General features: G+C 38.4%; 2 protein-coding genes across 10 annotated transcripts in view; one reads left to right on the top strand and one right to left on the bottom strand.

Moving 5' to 3' along the window:
- The first annotated feature begins 2,552 nt into the window (after positions 1–2,552).
- LOC103467687 (urotensin-2-like) lies at positions 2,553–4,889 on the top strand. Its single transcript, XM_008414296.3, has 4 exons — positions 2,553–3,256; positions 3,595–3,720; positions 3,848–3,891; positions 4,510–4,889. The coding sequence occupies exons 1-4, from the start codon at positions 3,082–3,084 to the stop codon at positions 4,621–4,623; spliced, it is 459 nt and encodes a 152-aa protein (XP_008412518.1). The 5' UTR covers positions 2,553–3,081; the 3' UTR covers positions 4,624–4,889.
- A 102-nt stretch (positions 4,890–4,991) lies between these two features.
- Positions 4,992–24,697, bottom strand: part of camta1a (calmodulin binding transcription activator 1a) — a 390,768-nt gene continuing 371,062 nt past the window's right edge. For 5 of the 9 annotated variants that reach the window (XM_008414285.3, XM_008414291.3, XM_008414290.3 and 2 more), the window contains 13 exons: positions 21,690–21,889; positions 21,350–21,546; positions 21,176–21,254; positions 20,688–21,036; positions 19,383–19,858; positions 17,386–17,564; positions 15,950–16,193; positions 15,116–15,187; positions 15,001–15,021; positions 14,714–14,913; positions 14,371–14,445; positions 12,798–12,828; positions 4,992–10,712 (listed from right to left, as the gene is read on the bottom strand). In XM_008414285.3, the coding sequence (XP_008412507.2) occupies positions 10,680–10,712; positions 12,798–12,828; positions 14,371–14,445; positions 14,714–14,913; positions 15,001–15,021; positions 15,116–15,187; positions 15,950–16,193; positions 17,386–17,564; positions 19,383–19,858; positions 20,688–21,036; positions 21,176–21,254; positions 21,350–21,546; positions 21,690–21,889 (2,156 nt within the window). In that variant the 3' untranslated portion in view covers positions 4,992–10,679. The other 4 variants (XM_081609162.1, XM_008414286.3, XM_008414292.3 and 1 more) reach the window with 4 other exon arrangements.

The raw sequence follows: 24,697 nt of genomic DNA, 5'->3' as shown, positions 1-24,697 counted from the left end.
CGAATCTTCATTATCCAAATTTAATCAGCTGGACCAGCGTTTGCCAACACTAGAGTGACGCTTTTAAGCTTGTTTTTATTAAACACCAGTGAATATTAGATTGGGGAAAAAAAAGGTGAAATATGTTGACTAAACAAGCTTAGTCGACAGAAACAAGTGAATCAATCACCGTAGGTAAGGGTTTGTTTGGTTCCGACACGCATAGCAATGAAGTTTTTAATTGTTTTACTTTCAGTTTATAGATGCATTTCTCCCAGCCGTCATCACCTTTCAGATGGTTGTCACTTAGCTATCAAGTAATTAATCCAAATGATCCATTCACTCAAATTTCCTTGGAAGAAGTCTAAAAGTTGAGACGTTAAAAACCTTTTTTTCACTTTTTGTTTAATCTTTATATGTTATCGTGAATCTTATCATCATCAAACAAAATTGATCCAAAACCAAACCTTGCCATTTTAGAAATATGTTTCATGTGAGAGCTGGTTAAGCATAAACTAATCTCACATTTGATGCAGAAATTTTTACAAATGTACAAAAACTGGCTTACACTTCTTTTCATCGGTGCTATTCGGTTCTACACCACTGTTTATTTAAAGCCTGTAAGGTTTCAGGCCAAGTCTCTGGTTTCAGACTGGGATATTAAAGGATCAAAGAAAGAAGAGCGTCAGTAGAAATGTCAGCTTTACCCCAAGAACACGCACCTTGTCCAGTTAATAGCTTCCTAAAGAAAACGTTGCCCTCTAGTGGTTATTGTAAGATCAACAACCGTGGAAACGACTGGTCACATGAAAAAATAAATAATTTTACGTAAAAGTTCTCCATCGAGAAAATAAGAGTCATCTGTTTCCTAAACAAATGAATAAATACACGATTTAACTATTATGCTATTGTGCTGCAATGACTCACAATAGTATATAGTATTTCTAATGTAATATATAATTTCTGACTGAATTTAGATTCTATTCCAGAGTAACACCAAAGAAAGCGATAAAGGCAAAGCGCTCCTTATAAATTAAGCGTTTGGTAAAAACATTTAATAATCCAACACTAAACAACAGCATTTAATTTAGAAAGGGAACGATTATTTTTATTTTTCTGTTTTTCTTTCATTAATTCATTAATTCATTAATTCATTCATTCATTCATTCATTCATTCATTCATTCATTCATTCATTCATTCATTCATTCATTCTTTTTTTTCTCACAAAACACACAACACCTTTTTTCAAATGATACAGGATTTAACATCAACAATATAATTCAAAGTATTTGAGAGCTGTTGTAAGGACATAACAAACCATTTATCATAAGGTAAAAACAACTAGCACTGCCACTTTAAGCAATCATGTTAGAGTAGATGTAGGCTACATAATAATGACTAGCAGTCAAAGCAAAAAAAAAAAAAATGGATATGATCCTATTTGTATTTATCAGTATCTTCAGGGAATGAATCGTACAATAGCTGCTCATTTTGCACACATTCTGCATGTTTGCAAAACTACAGCTTAATATTTAATCTACTGGAATTTGTTGAAAACAACTGTAAAATATAAAATTTTTGACCTGCCATTTTAGGTCAAAAAATGCCCTAAAATGATCATTTTCTGGCCATTTTAGGGTCTATGGTAACCATAAGTTACCTTCACAGGTAGGTAATAAAGTTGGTTACTTGTGTCTGTACAGTTTTGCTCCACAAAAATGGGATTTGGAGACACTTCTTCTACTACATAAATAATTTCATAAACGATAAAGTCTGTGTCGGGCATTCAAGTAAACAGAGAAAAATACAAAGTACGCGTCAAAGCAAAACAAGACAACAACAAAAAAAAAAAAATAATTAATGACCTTTGGCGCACAAAGTTGATGAATTATGGAGCTCAGAGGCAACAGCAGTTTAAGGAAAAACTTAAATTAAATTAGTTTCATTCTCCAGCCTCCATTCTTAGCATAATCTTTATCAATTTGTGTTGGGCTCTTCCGACATTTACTATTTCTCGACTAACTGTTTTGCAGAGCATTCAGCTTAATATGAAGTTCAAATGTCTGAATTAAAAGCAAATTAAGTTTGAACAACCAAGAAACACACATGAATATAATATCAAATTTTCAACCAAGAAACTAAGCTACAACTTTAAGTTTTGATGAATATCTATAAAATTTATTATCTTAGGAAAATCTAGATTGTTGAGATGCTTGCTATGGGAGTTGAAATGTCACCAGTAAAAACTAATTGTATTTGGTTGCCTCTTCAGCTGCCCACAAAATCAGAAGAGTGTTTGAATACTTAAGTCATGCCTCTAGTAAATATGGAAATTGCAACCGCAGGTGGACAATGTACCTTTTTAAGAAGCTGTTTTTGATCTTTTTCAGCAGTAATAAAGCTGCTATTACACTATCCAACCACACTGGATACACTCATAAAGGTTTGGTTTATTGCATGACTAAGAAGAGGAGAAAGCAGAGACCCAGCGTCGCACAGCCTTACCACGCTTCTAAATATTGTGCATTAATCAGGCTGAAATAAGTGACCCTTGGAAAATCTCCTGCTGCCTTGAATTGATTTAAAATGTCAGACAGCTCATAGAAAAGAGGGTTATGAACACTTAAGCCTGCCCTGAACTTCTGATGAAGTAATTACTTTGGTTTATTAGGATCTCTCTCTACTTCATATGCAACAAGGTTTTAGGAGTCAGATGACCTAAGACTTGAACAAAGCGGTAACATAAAGGTGGAAGTGATTCATCTGCGCCGTTTGTGTGCCACCTGCTCCCCAGTGTGGGTGTTGACATGACAATCTACACACCTGCTTTAATAACATTTATAAACTCAGTGAAATTGGTTAATCAAGCCAAAGAGCTGGTAAAAAAATGACCGGCGGCTCTGGAAGACGGGACAGTGCGGCATCTTCTTATTGAGTCCATAATTCACCTGCGTGTCCCTGTTGATTTACACCAGCGAGAGCGGATGTGACTCTGCATGTAGCCGACGGCTGTGGCAGCAAACAAAAGCGTGTGTGCGTGTGCCGTGCCAGTCAGGAGTAGACCCAGCTGGAAGTATATAAAACAACTGGGGCCACGGCGCATGCAGAAGTCTTCACCAGAGGACCTGCGTGCAAATCAGAGCCACTTCCCACAACAGCATCAGACAGTAATGAAGTGCAGCCATCTCTTCTCCTGGGCCTTTGTGCTTGTGGCCTCTGGCACCCTGCTGGCCCACCCTATCACAGAATCGGCCGAGATGCCCTATCCAGGACCAGGTGAGCAAAGGATAATGCCTCTATTATGGCTTTTATGAAAAATAATCCATCAATTAAGATGGGTAATTAGCATTTTCAGTCGTACAATTTAATTTTCAGAGATTAATGACAGCAGAGTCTTAACCTGGGGCCATAAAATAATTACCTGAGTGCTGCAATGCTCAGCAGTGATTTTTCTGCCAAGGTTCAGCTAGCAGGCAAAAGGAATGTGAGTGGTTCTATTCAAGCAGTCAATTTTCTGTTTATTAGAAGTGACTATACGTGCTACTTTGGATTGGAAAACATTCAGTGTGCAAACATTTTTGATGTGCTTTTTTAAAATTTATGTTTGACCTCAGCATCAGAGGAGGATCGCGTTATCGGAACGCTGGATGACGAGTCTCTTCCTGAGCAAACGTTTATGCCTCAGGATGGTACAGCTCTCCGATATTCTACTTTTATATCTGGGGAAGTTAACAGAGATGGTAAGAGACACTTTTAAGAACAAATTTGAAGCCATTTTTCTACAATGTTCATCTACATTGCAAAGACAAGGTGCTAGACAATGGATATCTCGAATCTTTTCGAATCCCTCGTGTTCTTATCCCTCAGGTGTCAGGACAACAAATCTGGTGCCAAGAGGAGTCAAGAGAGAGGTGTGTGACTTCAAACATTTTCATCCTGAAAATGGGAAAGAGAAATCTTAGCCACAGAATCTTTAAACAACATCTCTTGAAAAATTACAAACTGCATTTTGCACAGATTTTATGACAGACCAAGGTAAAGTGCATAATTATGCAGCTGAAGGAAAATGAAAATCATTATGAGAAGATGAGAAGTGTGGAAAGCATGTATTACTTTTCTTTTCTGGAGATGAGGGTCTGCCAGCATCACACAAATGGGGCAACCTTGTCTTTCTCCCTTGCAAAATATCATTGAATTGATGGTGTAAAGACTTAGATGTGACAATTCTCTGATCCTAAACAAATGCATTCCCTCAACATGATGCCTCCACCACCACCTCTCATCAAAGGGATGATGTGTCAGATTTTTCTTTGTAAAAAAACATTTGTAAAGCATATACTTTTCCCCATGAACAATGAGCTTGTATTGGACTATCACATGAAATTTCAGTAAAATTAATTCAGGTTTGTGATTAATTAACACTTTTGAATACTTTTAAAAGGAACTGACCCGTATTTCTAACTGAAACTCTACACTCTTATGTTACACATGGTACTACAGATATCTAACTACTATATTCTCTCTTTCAGGTCTTATTAGAGAAACAAAGTCTTCTGAAACCTTACAGCCGCTTGCTGGGCATCCGTAAGCAGTTAAGGAAGAGAAATGGAAATTCTGAGTGTTTCTGGAAGTACTGCGTCTAAAAACCGAGCTAATTGAATATCTGCCTTACAAGAAGCAGTGCTTAATCCAGAGGGAAACAGATGTTTGATATACTTTTAAAGGGCAGACAAAGCAAACATCAAACTCCATGCATGCATACATTACATGTTTCCAAGGCTCAAACCTTTACTTTCAGTCGATTTACTTTTAAACTGTGGAAAGTCATGTTAAGATCTTTGTATGTATTCAAAGTTATTTGAGATGTAAAAATCAAATGCTACAAGGAATAAAAGAAAAGTATCAAATATGTTATTTCTCTGCAGTTGTTTTTAACTGAAATGTACTGGTAGGAAAGTGAGAGAATAACAATAAAAGTAAAGGACGAAGCAAAAAGACATGGCAGAATAGGTTCTCAAGTTTTCTTCATTTTCTCCTTTTTTTATTATTTTACAGCAGAAAGAATATAAAGCATTCAGAAAACATCTTCCATATTTTAAGGGCAATTCAAAATGTTTTGCATGGCTTCAGCAGCAGAAATATCTTTTTTTTTTTTCTTAAACATATCCATTGAGTCAGTGACGCTTGTACATGCACAATTACAAAAATAAAACTTACAAACAAGAAAAGGGAAGAAAAAGGAGGAAAGTATAACACATTAGGAGAACCGAGAGGAGATGGACATTTTTTCTAAGGGCGGGGAGCGGAGAAAACTCGGGTCACATAACAGGGAAAGACAGAGAGAAAGACAGCTATAGAGGAGAGGAAAAGAGATCTAACACTAGTTCACATGCAAAGTGTCGAGAACCCATGACTTTCTATCAAAGCAGGGCCATTTTTTCTTCTCTTCAGTTTGGAATTGATGAAAACGTGCAATTCGGTAAAGGGTGCCATATAATTGCTGTCAATAAACTACTGAATGCTTGTCTTGCAATACTGGCATTTGCATAAAGAGTAAGTCGACTACACGTGTCCAGTCATTTTTAAACTTTGCTAGGCCTGGTAGGGCTCCACAAAATAATTTCTTTATTGCTCTGTGTCAACACGTGGATCATACTGCGGAACTGGTTTCTGTTCTGTTGCCCTGATGAGCCTACCTTTCTGCGGTTTGGGTGCTTCGGAAAAAGGAAGAGGAGGAAAGGCAGATTCTCAGGTCAATTTGCAGAACATCTTAAAACTGATAAACGCTGTGTGCTAAACAAGTGTGCCTGTCACCCCACCCTCAAGAAATGGCAGTAAAAAACAAGATTTGTAGTTGCAGTTTTCATAGAACTACACCTAATCTTAAATACCCTCTACGGTTTGACACCTAAATAAATTAAAGGCCTAAAGAGTAACGCAGGTCTTCATAAAAGTCATTCGTCTCCAAGAGCTACATTTGGTTGGAGTCCATTTCAGGGCTCCACCTGTTCAAGGTTAGTAAGAGGAAATTTATTGTATTAATTTACTTTAAACATTGTCCAATGAAACCTTCAGTTCCATGTTGTTTTAACCATTTGTGTTTTCGGGTTTTAGCTTCCTCTGATGTGAAATGCATGTCCTGCTCTGTTTCCTCCTCCCCATTTTGGCACCCTGAGTAAAATACAAAAGGGAGGTTAACCAATGCTAAATGCTTATGTGTCCATCTGTCCTAGAAGTGAGTTTGGTGGTACACTGACCGAGTCTAAATGAACAATAAAAAGCAAAAAAAAAAGCCCATCTAAGAAACCTGTTGTGAAATACAAGTCTGTCCTCATGCTCTGCCATGAAAACATCCGTAGCTACCAAGTACTGGTCATTGGCTTCGTTTGCAGGTTTCGTCTCCCCTACAATCACGTTTCTCCTCTCTATGATACACCAAACCAGCTGCTTACTGTTTTGCAAACATTATGTCTTAATCAAGTCTATCTGACTACCAGTCCAAAGAAAATAAGCATGCTATAGGTGCAGCTCAGTCACCCAGTTAACTAGTTTACCATGCAAGCATTATAAATCCTTCTCCCACATTTTTTCCCCCCAAAACATTGCATTGGCTATGCATTCTGACCACAAACCGGAGTATGAGCGCAAGGCAGCAAACCCCGGACGTGGCGTTTCTAAAAAAGTCAAGCTGTTCCAGTAGAAAATGGAAGAGGCAGAAAAACGGAAATGAAGCTGGAGAGCTCTACTTCTACTGCTCAGGGGAGCGAGTGTAATGGTGCGGTGGTGGTTGATCGTGTGATGTTCTCCCTCAAGATCAGGGATACTGAATGCATTCTGCAACTGGTGTTATGAGGACATGAATAGGCACTTTCTACATAAACATTGCAAATAAAGTTTACACATCAGGTGATTTGGAAAACAACACGACAACAACCAGTTGTTCCAGAACATCAGAGAAATATCTATAGATCCTAATGATGTTAAAAATAAACAAATTAAAATCAAGTTTTTCAGTGGCACTTGGCTGAATTTTCACATGTTTGGATACAGAGTACACTTTCTGGCAGAGTAAGAATTAGACAGCAGCCAATAGGCACCTAAAAGGCTCTAATTATTTTTCTAAGCATCCTATGTTGTTTTGATATTGTCCAGTGTGTCACAAGAGAGGCTAGTGCTATAATTTACACCTAAGTATATTACAGTCATGTTTAGCTTATTGACTTTTCATGGACATGTCTGAGATCATCCAGTGTTTCCTAGAATCACATGAGCATCGTTCATTTAGCAGTTTTTCCAACTCCAGTTTTTGTTTAATACAGCCTTCTCATAAAAATTCACTCAACCTTGTTTAACAGCCATGTTGGTGTGATGTAAAAAAAAAAAAAAATGTAATCATGCTGCATATTTCTAAACTTTCCCATCCTCTAATGTAACCCGTCTCTTGTGAAATTCAACAGAAAAACTACTTTGTTACGTAATTGTTTCATGAGTGTTTCCTTAAACTAAGACTTTCTCCAAGCACCTTTTGATTTTACATCAAAACTTCCTGCCAGAAGAAATGAAAAAAGTTAAAGTTAAACCTTAATTTGCCAAATTTTCAGAATAACTGTGTAAAAACTAGTTTCCTATGAGGGCAGTGATCAGTAACTGAAGAAAATATAGGAAGTAACATCCCAAAAACTGGATGTGTGTTCAAGGTTCCAAATAAAAGACTGACAGGAGCGCAGGAAACATTTTCAGGAATTTCAAACAGGTGCTGCTAAAAGCTACTAGATTCTTTTTAATTGTGGACTGAGGTGTGGAGTTTGTAAACTGTACGGGTTTCTGTCAAATAAAACATCCAGTCCTGGTTGAAACATTCCTAAACCTTCTGTGAGATTATTTATTTGCACAAAAAACAAAAAATGAACTTCTGTGCCACAATTCCAAAAAGTTTGGATGGTAAAAAAAGAACATTACACGACTCCAAAAGTATCCCACGGTAAAATATGGTGCTGGCAGCATCATGACGTGGGGTTTCTTTTCTTCAGATAGTTTTGAAACGGCTCAGCCAAAGTCCTGAACTAATCTGTGGGATCATCTGATGAGGACTGTGGAAAAGATAATAGAGATTTGAAGACATTTTGCAAATTGGAGTGGGAAAATAATGTTAAGTCAAGATGTTGAACGAACTTTTGATTCAGTTTCATCACTTTAAAAAAGAAAGTCTTTGTTTTTCAGTTGAATTCTACATAGCTTGTAATTCTGATGGAAAGTTTAAAAATGATTTATCATGGCTCTAATTTTTTTTTATTTCACAACAGACCAAGACAACACTGCAGGATTCATCTGCCTTTGGCAACCGCTACTGGAAACATTTCTTAAAAAAAACACACATGCTGTGCAAAAAAGGTCAAATCGCCGTTCATTTTACAAACCTCAATCTATGAATAGTAAATCAAAGCTCAGTGCGTCAGGTTGCACAGCTGAGGTGATGAATTCAGTCTGTTTCAGTGATAAGAACAGCAACACCTGTGTTTGCTTTGTCGGGGTCCAAATGGGAAAGGCATCTGTTTACAATCTTTGAGTTCAGACAAGATACCTCTGTGATCGTCACATTCCATTTATACTGACAACAAAAATCAAGCACATATCTGATGTGGTATATTAGGAGATGAACAATGCTCTACGGCGCATCTGGATGGCGGAAATATGATGAACTTACACTAAAATGCCCTTCGTTTGAAAATGAGTCCCTTTACATTTATGTTTTCTTCAATCCTCAGTCAGTCGGGATGTTATGGTTTTCGTTCCTTAGCGTGTATTTCACTGTATGATTATCTGTTCTGCAAAAATGGACTTAAATAAATTCTTAAGCTTCATAGCAATCGTATACCTTGGCACCATTGGCAAAAGTTTCTTGGGAGCCCAAACCAAACAGATAATGACAAAAAAATGAAAGTAACTATAGTGGATTTAAGATAATTTTTAAAGACCTCTCCTAACACTAAATACATTATTTTTTTTTACTTTTTCATATGCAATAATATCATGCTTTAGCAAAATGTTTGTCTCCGGAACAATCAAAATAAAGTAAAATACTCTAATAGTGAAATATTTTTAATTTTACAGAGCATAGCCACTACTGCTTTAGTTTTTTCCCCCCCTTTTTAACTCTGTTCATACTTTTCATGCACTTAGCTCATCTTTATCCCAGATATTTACACTATGTACAAACAATAGAACCATACTTCTTAAGCATTCAAACAAAACTATACAAATATTCTGTTTTTGTCTTGTACCTGTTTTCGACCCATTTTTAATGAATAAAATAATATATTTCTAAAATACAATCCCTGTAAGGGAACATGTTCATTTTTTCCCCTACATAACTTGCAGCCTTCTTTTATATACAGAAATCACTCAATTGTCAAAAAATATGGATTTGTCAAACCCCTATTTTGGGACAAGCTTAGGGACCCCACAAAGAATCTCTAAGACGTCAAGGCAATGTATGTGATTTTCCCCTCAAAAGCCTGCAGAGGCTCCGGAGTTCAACTCAAAAGAACAAGAACAACCTGCATGAATACAAGAGTTACAACACAAAAAAAAAAAAAAAAAGGACATTTTGTTCCCCTCTGGGAGGGGAACCAAGACGGAAACAAAATAACTGGGAGAACACAGATATTAGCTTAATTACAGAAATAATAACGGCTCTTATGAAGAGAAATGTGGAAATAAAATGAAAATCAGAAGAAAGACCAAAGGGCTAGACCATAAACACACAAGCAAAGACTTTTTCTGTCTAGAAGTCATGCATTTTTTTTTCTCTTGGTAGGATTTAACAACATATAGCCTGATACAGCTCACCAATACATTGGACATAATGGAAGGAGTACATTAGACGATATGAAACAAATTCAAGTAATAAAGGGACTATATATATACAATAAAGCATAGTATCTTTTTAAAAGAAAATGTTTTATCCCCAATCTGCTTCAGCATGAATGTTTGAACCCCACTACATTCATTTGTAGCCCCACCCAGGAGGGCGGACTGGTGGGGTCGAGCAAAGTAGGACTGGACAGAATACTAAGTTTAAATGGATACCGTTAAATCACCAGCATTGGGTGGAAAGTGGGGTATATGTGGGTGTTAAAAAAAAAAAAAAGAAAAATCTGTCTTTGAGTGAATTTATTGGTCTTAAAAAGTAACCATGAAATACAATGAGAGCCCAGAGTGTTTCTGCATGGTCTCCTTGTCCTTTGAGATTTTCTGCAACAGCCCTAACTTCCATCTCTCGAGATCCTCACGTTTGACCGACCGCCTGTCCTCCGTCGTCTCTCATCACTGTCCAAAACCTCTTTGTAGCAAAAAAATAGAAATAAAAATAAAAAGCAGTCCATGAAAAAGTGCAAAAGATGCCATGAAGCCAATGTTCTGCACCCGTTGCCCCGGTTCTTTGAGTTCATAATGCTGTTGAAGTCACCAAGTCAGTGGAAAGAATAAACATGTAAAAAAACAAAATAGCTGTCGTACAACGTAATAGTAGTTGAACCAGTAACACTGCTCTAGTAGTAGTAATAATAGCAGTGCTTGAACCGATGTTTTTTTTCTTTTTTCTTTTTGTTCTGTTGTAAAATGTCTCAGGTACAAACAAAAAAGAAAAGAGGAGTCAGGAGAGTGATGTCACATCGCAAGGGGGCTCTTCTGAGGGGTCTCATGTTCCCTGGCCCTTTTCAATTCTTTCACCCTGGAACACAGAGACAGACGACGATTCGTTAAAGGAACAGGAAGTCAGCTGCACAGGAAATGACACACACAAACACAGTCCTAACGCTACCAAGCAGGACTAAAACAAACATGAACTCAGATCAGCAGGAGATACGTCTTTTCTGGGAAAAGATAAAGAAATCCTTACAAAGAGATATACACAATTAGTCATTTACAACAGCTTGAAAACCATTACTAAGAATTACATAGATTAGATTAGTTTACACTGAATAAAAAATATCAGCTTGAAACACTCAACAAGTTATAGATTATCTAACTTTATCAGTCGACCAATCTTCTTATGGATTTTTGTAAACATATATTATTTCTCTTTTCCTGCATTACAAACAGACATGGTGCATTTTTGGAGGATTTTATTTGACAGAAAAACACACAGAGTGTCTGTGAACAGCATCTAAATTCAATTTAGATCCGTGACTGATCCATTCAGTCACACTGCCATGCTTTTATCCAAACCATTACTCTGTATCTCCAGCTTTATGTTCAAAGCTGGAAGGGAAAGGCTTTCACAGCTTTGTCTACGATAGAGTTTCCCACCTGAGCTGAAGCTCTTTGCAGTTGCAACAAGCCTTTAGCAATCTCTCTGATCAACACTGATGTTGCTGTTTACAGATCGTCTTATAATCTAAACCTGCTTCTAACTTTATCTCTGACCTGCGAGGTGAGATACTTGATCTTTATGATGCGGTTCACTCATGTTCTCTAACAAACCTCTGAGGCCTTCACGGAAAAACTGGATTCACACAGAGATGAAGTCACACACATCTAATATTAAAGAGCTACTTGGTGTGTGAGGGCAATTAGTTGCACTGGACTTTTATCAGGTGTATCACAGTAATTAGGGGACTGAAAATAAATCTGAATACAATTTTGTTTTTGCTTGTGAAATGTCAGTAAACAACGCATCGCTTCCATTTCATTGTTCTGGTCTAGCAAACAAAATCCCCAAAACACCTTCAGAGTCAAGACTGTAACATGACAGAACATATACAAAACTACATAAACATACATACATATATATATGTAGTTTTTGATTCAAGGAATGATTGTGGAGTATAAAGACATCCCCCAGTATAATTTCATGGAGTTCATCCTGCTTGATTACCGTACAGAAAGCAAGCGCTGCAACATACAGAAGAGGTCACACAGAGACTGGGATCTTGTGTGTGAAATCATTGAAACACAAAATATAGTCTATCCTCTGATCCCAACAAGAGAACTGGTGCCACAACATTATATTTAGCAGAAGAACCTATTGCTCTAAGATCAGGTTAGCTTTTTTCTTATTAAAGGAAACCTTAAAATACAGCTAGTTGTTTTTAAAGTTATGAATCCCACAGAGCTGCTTCACAGAGATTAGTATGCAGAAATTGAAGGGATGACGTTTCCCCTCGCAGTCTATCGAGTGGCTTGAAATAGAGCATACAGTCAGTCAGCCAGCCAGCCAGAGAGACAGCTACTAGAGGAACAGCAGGTTCATAGCATGCCTAAAAGTAGAAGAGCAAGACCCAAAGTCGTCACCACTTGACATGCAGCAGGATAAAAGAGTTGAGAAAAAGCTTCCCGCACTGTAAAACTGGCAATTTGCAAAACCACAGAAAGCTAAATGAAATAAAAAAGAAAGAAAGAAAAAAAGTGCAATTTTCAAGAAGAGAAAGAGAAATAAAGAGAATCAGAAAAGTCTCTGGTAAGTGTTGCAGTGACATTGTCATTCATCAGCATTTTGTTAGTTAAGGAAGGCTCTGGTCTAAATCTGAGCGTCTCAGTCCACCTGTGGCTCCAGTCAGCAGCCTTCATGCAAGCAGGCATCAAGCAACAGTGATGGAAAATGAGAAGGACTGGGAGGGAAGAGAGGAGAACATGAGGAAGGAGAAAAAGGGATAGACCGCCATGGATAAAACTTCAGAAGGCGATAAGAGCTTTATTAAGAGAGACAGTAAAACATGAGAGAGGTTTGGGAAGAGAAAGAGGTAAAGAAGAGAGAGAGAGAAAGAAAGAAAGAGAGGAAGGGAGTCACGAACTGAGTTGCTGAGGCTGCACTCACCCGCTTGAACAGTCTATGGTCCATCAAGGGGCTTGGCATAAACAGCAAAACAATACCAGACAGCTATTAGCACACAGTAGGCACTGTGAAGGAGGGGCAGGGGCGGCTGGGGGCGGAAGGTGGAGCTTAGGGGTGGGGGTATCTCTAACTAGTGATTATTTTCAAGAAAATGAAAAATAAATAAACAAATCTAACACACCAAGCAAAAGGAAAAAAAAGAGATGGACAAAATTATCTGGTTAGAGTAGCATACAATGGAAGAAAGAACACCACTGTGCAATATCACCCCGGTGGGAAATGATTGAGAGTTAAGTGGTATTAGACAGGGGTGTACTTGCTGCTGTTACTCTTATCGTGGCTTATTGATTATTTAAATGGAAACTACACGTCTGTGCAGAAACGGAGAAGTTTATCTGGAGTGCCTTGCAAAAGGATTGACATCCCTTCAAACTTTTCCACAGTTTGACCCGTTAAAACCACAAACGTCAATGTATTTATTGGGACTTGATGTGACAGGCTAACGATGGATGTTAAAGGAAATGTTTTGTCCAGTATCGTCGTCCTGTTGGAAGGTGATGCCTCTGTTCCTTTGTACAGACACAATTTTTCTCCTAATTGTTCTGAATTCAGCTCCATCTACATTCCTGTCACCTCAAAACAGGTTTTCTGTCCCTGCTGAGGAAACGTGATGCGGCCATCACAGTTTTTCATGTTGGAAAGTTTCTTAAGCTGTTGCACGTCACATAAAGTTTGGCATGAAGGCCATTTAGTTTTATTTTGGAGTGACCTCAAGTTGCTTGCTGTAAACTATAAGCTGGACTTTTTGTGGCCTGTCAGTTGCGACCATGTCTTGAAAGATTTCGTTTTCAGGTGATTCACTGTTCAGTATTGCTTGGTTTCTCATGATGCTTCTCATTTAATAGCATTAGCTGTGTTTCCATTATAAATATGTGCAAAACTTTGTCAATATTCCACTAATGTCACAAATATGATGTTTTCATTAAATAAGAAACGCAATTAGAATCGCAGGTCAGCAAGTTATTAAAAAACATGGCACACTGTAATTTGTGGTTTGTGCCAGTGACAACATCCAGTTGTTGATCATGTAACTGGTGTGGTGCAAAAAACAAAAAAACAAACAAACAAAAAAATTTTCCATTGCAGTTATGTGAAATAAATCAATTTTGATACACTCATCCTTGCACCAAAGCTTTTAAATGAGAATTTTTTTGAAATTAGCATCTTTCCTTAAGCAAATTTATTTTCGAAATATCAAATTGCCCAATTATTTGGTCACTGGTAACCTGCTTCTTAGGCCTTCACAGAACATCTGTATTCCCCCTAAGATTCAGTCATCGAGTTTATTTGAAGTGGACTTAATTTAGGGTTGGCAGAGAAAAAGGGGGCTGACTACAAATGTCCACTATAGACAACTACACTTAGTGTAACACATAAAATCCCAATAAAACACATTAAAGTTTATAGTTGCAACTTGAAAAGTTATGGAAGGGTTGAATACTTTTGAAAAGCCCTTTTATTCAGAGTGCTGGCTCGGTTCGCCGTTTGGACCTACCTGTGGCGGCAGCGTCGCAGGAACCTCATGATCTTCCTGGCAGCCTGATCCTGCCTCTTCGAGAGCAGACTCCCTCTGTGAAACAGCAGAAACACTTTGAGTTAACTCAAAATCCAAATCACAATGTATTTAATAAGCATAAAGAGATTACACACCATCTCTCAAACTTATTTTTGCTAATGATTTTGTTGATAAATGACTCGAGACATCAAGCATTTTTCAGCCCTGCAGACAAGCCTCATAATTTAACTGCCACTTTATCGTTATGTAGCAAGATGAAGTGGTTCTTGCCGCATCCTGCAGTCTACGGCAGAGCGAATACGCCCCGTTACTTGGCGTTTACCTCAGTTTGTGCTGCACCAGGGCGGCAGCAGCCCCGCGGTGATGGGGCTTCAGCTTCCCAAACTCCTTGTAGCTGCGGTAGTATTGCTGAATGAGCACAGCCGCCCTCCTGCTCTGCTGGAACTTCTTCTGTTCGTGGTAGCTGCGAAATTTACTCTGGATAAGGATGGCGGCCTGCGTCATCTTCTTATAAAGTGCATACTGAGGACAAGAACACATCGACGCGTCAGCAGTCGCTTGGTGAAAGTCGTGCTGTGGCTTCATGCTAGGATATGACCAACAAGTTACCTTTAGGGCTATCCATGTTAGCTTGTAAATGAGGGGGGAAAAAAGACGCGTTTCGAATGTTTGCTCTTTAAACGTATTCAGACATGGATGCAATTTCGCGGCGTTCGTTGCCTACCTGCTTGTATTTCTTGTAGCAACGTTGTATAACAGCGGCAGCTACTTCCTGTTGCTCCCGGAGAGGCCGCCCCTGTCGGAAAGTAGAGTGGGACAGGTAAGAAGTTACAATAGGAGCTCCTTTCTGCCACAAAGGATATGTGTAGCTTGCCGAGGTGTTGTCATGGTTAGCGCATGACCGCCTCAGATAAAGAGCACACTTTGTGGACAGACCACCTGTCAAACAGTGGAGGAAGTGAGCTGCTGCCCAACAGAGAGTCACCTCAGAATCAGCTGGCAGATGGGCTAAAGACAACTGTGAACGACAGTGAACAGTTTGTGATAATAAGACTTATTGAAAGTATCTCATGGATAGGTGGGGAGTTCAGGAATGGGACTGGGCAACGAGGGGAAAAAAAAGACAAAAGACAAAGTGGGAGCTCATTGCTTAATAAATGTGTCTAAATAATGCAGGGATACGGGGTCAGTGCAGCTCCCCTAAGCAAGGCCATGCTCTGCTCAAGCCACCTTTTCCATGCTGGAACCACAGGGACAGATTTGTGTTTCCTCTTAATATTAAGATACAGTTAAAAATAGACATACAGAGAATTAGACAAAAATAGAGACTGAAATCAATCAGTTGAAACCATGGTTAGAAACAGTACAACACAAGACAAAATAGGTAATAAGCCACGTTACATATGCTGAACTTCAATCCATAGCCAGATTAAAGGGAATCCTTCATCCCTAAAATCCAAAAACAGATCCACCCAGTTACACCAATCCTCAGCCTGTAGCTCTATGAGTCTGGGCTACAGCATAGACAGCTTTCAGGGCCTGAACACCGGGACTGTACCTTGTACTTGCGGAAGGCAGTTTGGACCAGTCGGGCAGCCTCGTACAGCTCTCTCTGCTCTGGGTCTGACAGAGTCAGCTGGGCCAGGTCTCGCTCCACTTTGCTGTTGGAGGCGTTGATGAACTCACTCCAGTCGGACGGGGAAGGAACCGCGGTCCGCTCCATCGGGCCCTCTCTGAGCGGAGACCCCCGAGGACTCAGGTTAGGGTTAGGTGATGGTGTCAGTGGCTCATTGTACAGAGATCTACCAAAAAAACACAATTGATCTTTTTTAATTTACCCTTTTAAGCTATTTTACTTTTCTCTGTATATTATTTTCTATAAATCTGCATTGACATTATGAGATGAAATCAGAAAAAACAAACAGATTTCGGAAACACTGTATTGGAAGTGGTGTGCATAAGATTGACACGAATATGAAGGAGTCCAGTGAATGTTTCTGACTGTTGCCATGAAGTGTCATTCTGTAAAAAACAACACTTTTAATGCAAAGTTGACTCTTAATGCAAATTTTAACTTGAATTAAAATGATCATTATTGACAGAATAATGCAAAGTTTACACTTTTAATGTACTTTTAATCCAACTTTTAGTGCAACTTTGCATTAACTGTGTCATTGTTTACAGGGTGACACTTCATGACAACAGTTGTAAACATTCATACAGACTATTTCATCGTCATAACAGGTGTTATGTCAGTGTCATGCACACCCCTTCAAATGAAGTGTTACCCAGATCGGTTCTTTTTTTGCTTTTGATGATCTGAAATATAATAATGCTCCAGATTTTAACTTCAAAAACTGACTTTGAAAAGCCTGTAGTGGGGTTGAATTAAATGTAACAATTTAGGTTTACTTTGTTGTAGATTGGTTTGGAAATAAATTTTGAATTGACAGATTTTGTCTTTGAAATTAAAATAAGTTGGATGATCTGAAATATTTAAGTTTGAGAAAATAAACAGAATAAATCTCTAGGGGGGACAAAAACTTTTTCACAAGAGCCATACTTGTATGGATTTGGCAATAAAAGTGTTTCTTTTTGTTTCTCACTTCAACATTGTGTCTTTTTTCTTTAAAATTGTAAAGAAAGTATGTTTTTTGATGACATTCAAAAGAGTTAAACACAAGCCTTTTTTTTTCTTATATTTCATTTTTTTGTATTTGAGCAAATGAAACAACATCTCAGTTTTTACTCAGATATGCAAACTTTATTTAATATATCTTTTGGTTTTCGTATGATATCTACAAATCAAAGGTTGTATTTAAAAGAGTACATACCCATGGCGAGTTTTTGTGATATGAAAATAAATATATATATGAAAAAAATAATCAAAATCTCATGTTTTGACATAAAAAAACTTGTTTTTTTGCATATATCACAGCAGCGTGAAGTCTGTTGAGACCCGCTGTGTCTCCCCTTTTCCACGGTCCTCCTTACCGCAGGTGTATGATGCTTGGCAGCTGCTCCACGTCTCCCAGGTAGCTGGCTAGCCAGTTCATGGTGGTGCTGACCGCCGATGTGTCTAAAGGCCCAGAGTCCGCAGCGCTGAAGTTCTCCCTTTTGATTCTTTCTGGTGTTGCTTCAATGATTTGTTCTGCCAGAGTCATCATGTTTACCTGATGTTTTGAGAAAAACAAAGATGACTAATGTCAGCACCCAGCTGGTCAATTTTCATCACAATAATATATGCATGCAGACTACTTACGCATACTTGTTTTAATGCTTTTGGCCCTGAGACAATAATTTGGGATTTTAATGACAGGACGGGAGATAATAATAATAAAAGTGAAATTGCTAGAGGCTAGAAATACTTAATCCAGCACTTCATCTGTTGGAGGAGTAATTACACTGATATGGATGTCTGTGAGGATTTCTTGGCTGTTGAAGACAATCAATAAGTAGAGTTTATTATGCAGTGATGGTCACTGACAGGGTGCCAAGCTGCTTTGTTGTATTTTACCTACCAAACGCAGGAAGTGCTAATATTGTGCATGCATACAGCACCCTACCTCTGATAGCACATAAGCTTTGCAGAAAATCAATTCACATCTGCACATTTTCACTAAATTTTAAGAAATATTGACAAAAATGTTGCTACCACTTGAAAAAATAGAAAGAATTGAGTTTGAATAATACACATTTTTGCTCAGCATCAGAGACAGTAAATGTTTTTTGTATTTGACTTTTTAAATTTTAAATTGGAGCCTTTTTGCTAACTAAATCTTTTTAATATGGACAGTGTTAGGTACAAGACAACATATTTCGCTTTTATCAATCTTGCCTTTTGCTTTTATTCAAATTTTATAGCAAATAACACCACAAACACCCAGTGGCTTTAACTCAAAATGACACTTGAGCATATTAGTCCATGATACTTGGCTATTTCGTAAAGAGTCCAAATCAAGTTCTTGTTCTAGACCAAGGAACAGAAAACTATTCAACCTGGAAACTGTGGGTTATTGTAGAACTTTCTACTAATCAAGCCAAAGTTGGGGTCAACAAAGTTGGACAAAGACTCAAATATATCTTGCCGCCATGCAGAGTGGTCAAAATTTCAATTTCTTCCAAGCTCACAATTAGAGACCTGAAGCAAATAGTGTGGCATCTGGAGGTTAAAAGGTTTCCAAAATAAAGATCAGGCAATATTTACTTGTCAACCTGTTGGTTGTTTGGGAGGCATGTCAGGAAAAAAGCCTTTTTGTCCTACATTCAGAGTTTGTACCAGCAGGATTTGGAGTGGAACAAGGGATGAAAATGTGGAAAAGAAGATCGTGCCTCATAATTTATGAGGCATGATGTTAGAGGGCATTGCATCATAAAGTCCTTAAAAATAACCAGAGAGTTTTAACAACAAAAGTCTGGTGGACAGAAAATTGAGAACAGGTCATCTGTATGTCCTTCCAAAGGACAAAGAATGGAGATCTGAAGACAGAAGCTGTGACTCTGGACTATTTAGAGAGATTGTGCTAATAAGAATGGATAAAAATGAAGACTTCATCCTGTTTGTCTGGCCAAAAATGGGTTGGTTGACCAGTCGGTTGACCAGTATTTGGAATACTGCCAAGTAATTGTCAGTGTGCCACCAATGTTTTGGTTAAAAACTATTTCCTAACATGCTTTTTTGAGTTATAAAATTAAAATATAGATTTTAGCGATAGATTAAGATAGCCTTTCTTTCTTCTTTTCTTTATCAGGGTTGCCAATAAATATAGCCCAGACGTTACAAAACACAAAATCTTACCAAGTATTTTTGATCTCGTTTCTAGTGTAAATATCTTAATATATCTGTTTTTTTTGTTTGTTTTGTCTTTGCAGTCTACTGTAAGTATTGTGTCAGTTACTGTACAAGGCTGCACATCACATCTAAAATAGCTGTAGGTTCATCTATTACATTTATCCTTCTGCTGCACCATATTTTCACTCTTTCTGCTCACCTGCAGGTCATCCATCTGCGTGAGACAGTCCTGGTTCTCCAGATCCTCTCGATACGACAGCAGTTCTGAATCTGCCATTTCTCTGTCCGCCATAACCAGCATGCCCAGCTGTTCCCGCTGCCGCAGTCGGTTGACCAGCTTCTCCTTTCCTAAGCTGCTGCCTCCACTGATGCCCAGCGCTTTCTTCCCCATGCTGCTGTGGGAGAAACTTTCTCTGGAGCTCCACCTGGTTGTCCCAGTGCTGCCTCCTGTTGGCAGACTTTTGTCAGCACTCAGGCCCTCCGCGGACATGCTCTTAGTGCTGGAGGACAGTTTGTGGAGCTGCTGCTGCTCCAGGCTCAGAGGAACAGACATGGGCTTGTCTGGTCGATTATGAAATAATTCCGGGTTGGGTTTATGTTTTTTAGCCAATGGGAGATCTCTCTGGCCCTCACTGCTGTAGCAGTTAGAAGGTTCTGATCTTGGCCTTCTTAAATCTGCAAAATAAAAACAAGATAAAGTGACACCGTTAGCTGAAGACTCCATTAGCACTTTTAAGCCGAGACTACAGACTTGCAAAACGTCAATGTGGATTTCATCTGACTTCATTGTGCTCTGATCAAAACCAGTTGATTGTAGCTCTGGCTGCGTGTTTCAGGCTCAGATTTCAGATTTGACATTTTCTACATGGATTTGCTCTGTATTTAACTCTCTTCACCTTTTTTATAGAAGCATCTTAGTACACTTGAATGAAGACAAAATCAACTTACAAGCAGCTTTTCAGCAAGATATAGGAATCTGTTTGAAGTCCATTATTAAATATTGATAAAAAGTACAAGCTCCACTGGCAGCTCTTTTCACTTAAAAATGTTAAATGAAAAAAATATCTCCCAGACGAACTAGTACTTTTTGTCAATATTCAAGAATTACTGACTTAAAGAGAGTTCCTATATATTTTCATATATTTTCAAAAGTTTACTAGTAATTTTGTTTTGTCTTATTAAGTATCTTAGTATACTGAGATATCTTCATGAGAAAATAGACAAAAAGTCTTTAAAATGTGGTTTTGCAGTGTATGTGACCTTCACAGCTAGTCGGTTGCACTGGTTTTTGATTTGGGTGTCAGAGTAAAGGCCACACTTTGTACATTTTTATTTAAAACAAAGTGCATGAACCATAAATCATTTTGTTTTCAGTCCACAATCATGTCTTGGTCTATTAAATAAAATTCCAATGAAACGCATTGAAGTTTGTCACTGTGACGTGGCAAAACTGAGAAAAGGTTAGCACTTCAGGTAGCGCACATCTTTCTTTAATCAGACTAACCTGGGTTGGGGCTGGTGGTGCTGGGTGTGGTTATTGTGTTAGCAGGACCTCCTTTCTTGCTGCCAGGTGCTACTATGCTGTCATTTGCCCAGCTGACCATCCAGCTGTCGGAGGTGGGCGCATCTGGGGCTGGGGAGAAAGACATGCGAGTCGTTGGCGGTAGAGAGGCGGGCGGCTGCTGCTCTTCCCTCTGCAGTTGCTCCAGACACTCAGCCAGCTTGGTGTGGCCACGAGAGCGAGCAATTGACAGGGGCAGGCGGCCCAAGGAGTCTGGGATGGCAAGGGCCCGCCTGTCCCATTTATACAGGACGACTGCTGCCTCCAGATGACCAAGCGCACACGCCCACATCTGGATTGCAAACAGACAAAAGAACAGCAGCAAACAAGTCAGAAAAGTTGCAAACTTTTTCTTCAAAGGAAAAAGTTTGAGGATAAAGTTTACTCAGATAAACTTTATGTGACATCAAATGTGTCATAAAACTACTCACCAGAGGCGTGCAGGAAAAGTGATCAACATTTAGAGGGTCCACTTCCAGCTCCAAGTCAATACTATCAGCATGCTTAGTACTGGATAAGAGAGAGAAAACGATATTTGTTGTGATGCACTGTCATGATGAATTACAGTGGCGGTTACAGAGCACGCTGGATAATTTCATTCTCACCGCCATTTGATGAGAGTCTGAATGAGGGTGGCGTAGCCCTGGCCAGCAGCCAGGTGAAGGAGTGTCATCCCTCTGAAGGTCTTGGAGTGGATTAAATGTTTGGACTTGGCCCAGCAAGCTCTGCTCATCATCTTCTCACAGACCACTACAACACGGCTCTCAAAGGAGCTGCTGGCCTGCGTCTGGCCAGATGCACACTCAAAAACAAAACACAAACTGCTGTTAAAAAAATATTTGGTTTCATGCAGTATTTGCATCAATAAGTGATAGAAAAGTTTAATGAACGTGCTGGATTCTGCCACGTGCAACAATAATCGTCCAACATGATGAGACTTTTTACCTGTGACTGACTGTTGTTCCCTCCTCCGGCTCCTCCTCCGCCGCCTCCTCCCACTCCTCCCCCACCTCCGCCTCCTCCTCCTGCTCCTCCTCCAGCGCCGCCACTCCCAGCACTGCTTGCCTGCTGGTGGCTGGCCATCTCCGCCATCCTCCTCTCCATCTGCTCCAGGCGCTCCAGGATTGACATTCTGAACTGGTTATCTGGGCAAAAAGTGGGAAACAGAAGAAGAATGCATCAGCATCAGCTGTGAGGAAACAAAAATGTCAGTTTGCTCATTCCAGCACAAAGAGGCCTTAATCTTGACAACGCAAGTATGCACCACAAGCTGCACCAATATGGTGTTTTGAGGAGTTCTGGGGATGTCACAGTGACAACAGGAGGCTTACAATCATCCATTTAGGAGCAAATGTCCAACTCTATTTTACAGAGGAAGAAAAGTTCATTAACCTACTATACAATAATAATCATTTCATAAATAACCTATCCAGTGAAAACGAAAAAACTATCGATGAGAAACTTTAAAAGATAGCGTGCCCAAGAGTTGATATTTACTATTAATCACTAGGGATGGATAATAAATCAATGACAATAGTATCACAATGACATGTGATCAATATCAACGGAAAGTACGTCCGATAGGATGTTTAGCTAATTCGCTCACTCTCTGGTTACCTGGCAACTCACTCACTCTCTGGTTACCTAGCAACAACCTGTTGAGTAACTTGAGCAGCAACAGTTTCAGTTTTTGCCACTGTGCCTCATAGCTGCTTAAAAATTTTAAAAATAGCATTGAGTGACAGAAGAAAATGAGTACAGCAGCTTGAGAGGAAACTGTGGACTTTAAACCAGAATATAATAAATAATTATCAACATTGACTAAAATAAAATGTTTATATTGTGAAACGTATTTCAGTCATATTGGCCAGCCCTAACATACACCAGTTATTCTGTTGAACTCTAAATGCCTTTTTATTAAATTTTATAAAGATTTTTTAAATCAGATAAAAATATTTTGAACATTTAATTCATAGTTTTAAAACTTCTCCATTTAGTCTATAATTGCAGAGTGGAATAAGCATTGTTTGTCATTGTTATTTATTATGCTGTTACATTTGCTTGATGAAATCAGATGACAGTAGACCTTTGATTAACAATTACTTTTAAAGTTTAATTTAATTCATTACTGGCGCTGTTAATTCTATAAAAAAATATAGAATATATTAGTGTTGACTCTAAATAATATTGAAATACTGAGAAGTACTGAGAAATATCCTCGGCTTTTGCATAAATGGGAAAAATCACTTAAGGAAAAGAAAAAGAATAGAAAAAGATAGATTACACAACTGATTAATTTCTGAACGTACATTTTTTTTTAAAAATTTGACCAAAGTTAGTCACACTAGACATCCCATCAGTCAATTGTAAATGACTTTCTACATTACACCTCTTTCACAGAGCTGTTAAGCTCCAGGGCACGCACAAAATCTGAAAGACAGCCCACTTCAGACAAGACTCTAGAGATACCATTCTACTGAAGGTCTTTTCCAGCTGATTAGATACAACCCATTATGGCCCTGTTCCCTGCACCTGTTTGGAAAAGAGATTAAGAAGCTGACAGGACAACATAAATCAAAACCTATACAGCTATTTCAGGTCCTTGAAAAAACAACCTTTTCCCCCATCAAGATGGATGGAGGCTCATTTGATGACAGGAATTGAATTTTACTAGAGGTCTGTGGCAATGAGAGTGGTTCTACTGCCACAGATCTGACATCTGCGCAACAAAAAACTATATTTTTTATAATACAACGAAATTTACAAGAAACTTGTCAAGAAATCTGATCATATATTGATTCTATATAAAACTGAGAGATTTTAAGAACTAACGTTCTACCTAGATTCCCCCATTATTGACTGCGTTGTCATTTTTCATCCGCCTTTACAAAACCTTTTAAGCCTTCTTGGCTGTATATTCTCCTCAGGTATACCTTTCATGCTCTGTGTAGCTTCAAACTGGATTTCAGCCTCCCAGCACTACCATGGCCTCCTTACACAGCATCCCCTTAAACTGATGTTTCACATAATTGTGTCTTTGATTGGTGGCTAAGATTAAAAATCATTTGGGTCCAATGAATTAAAGGGATTTTAGTCAAGACTAAACAAAACCGAACTCCATAAGTAAGTCTTAAATGACGTATATTTATTATTGTAATCTTATAATCTTTACTCTTCCTCCAACTGAATGAAACAAAATATATTCACCACATGTATACATCACCGCTTTAAGATTTAAATAAATAATACTGCAATGTTGCAGCAACTACCACATTAATATACAACATTTCAGGCTAATCTGTATAAATACAAATCCACTCACCCCTGCATGCTAAATGCTTGAAGACATGCTAGCCTGACCTACTTTCTGACTATTTCAGCTATTAGCTAATGACAGTATCTGACCACTTGGGGGCAGTCATAGAAGATGTTCAGTTGATTTCTACAGATAAAAAAAAATCCCAGAATGAGATACTGATGTCATAGCATATGTAAAGCACCGTAAAGCGTTTTTTACATTATCTTCATTGACATCAAACATGTTAAGATGGGAACAGTATTGTAAAATTACAATATTACATTTCTACTTTAACTTCTAAACAACATTGTGTAGAAAACTTCATGATCTTTGCTAAAGAGTTTGAGACTTAATGTGTATTAGTAGTCCGGATCTTTAGCTCAGATCTTTCACCAGTAAAGTTATCAAACTATCCCACTATTAGAACGTTTAAATGGAATACGCTTTATAAAGACAAAAGCTTGGATTCTCATAAACAATACAGAAGTTTCTAGCAGGTGCAGGGCATGTTGCAACTTCAAAAATGGGTACATTTCTAGTTTTCTGCTAAACAGCACTTTACATTTCTGATGTTTAGCAGTTCACATAGTTTCCTGCTAATCCGTAAGCCGGTTGGGAATAAAAACAAAAAATTGCAGCTCATAGGTGGTCCGGT

Source organism: Poecilia reticulata, chromosome 7, assembly GCF_904066995.2.
Source record: "Poecilia reticulata chromosome 7, P_reticulata-male-v2, whole genome shotgun sequence".
NCBI classification, from domain to species: domain Eukaryota; kingdom Metazoa; phylum Chordata; class Actinopteri; order Cyprinodontiformes; family Poeciliidae; genus Poecilia; species Poecilia reticulata.
Note: the sequence above shows the minus strand (reverse complement) of the source record. Positions and strands in the feature narration are given on the sequence as shown.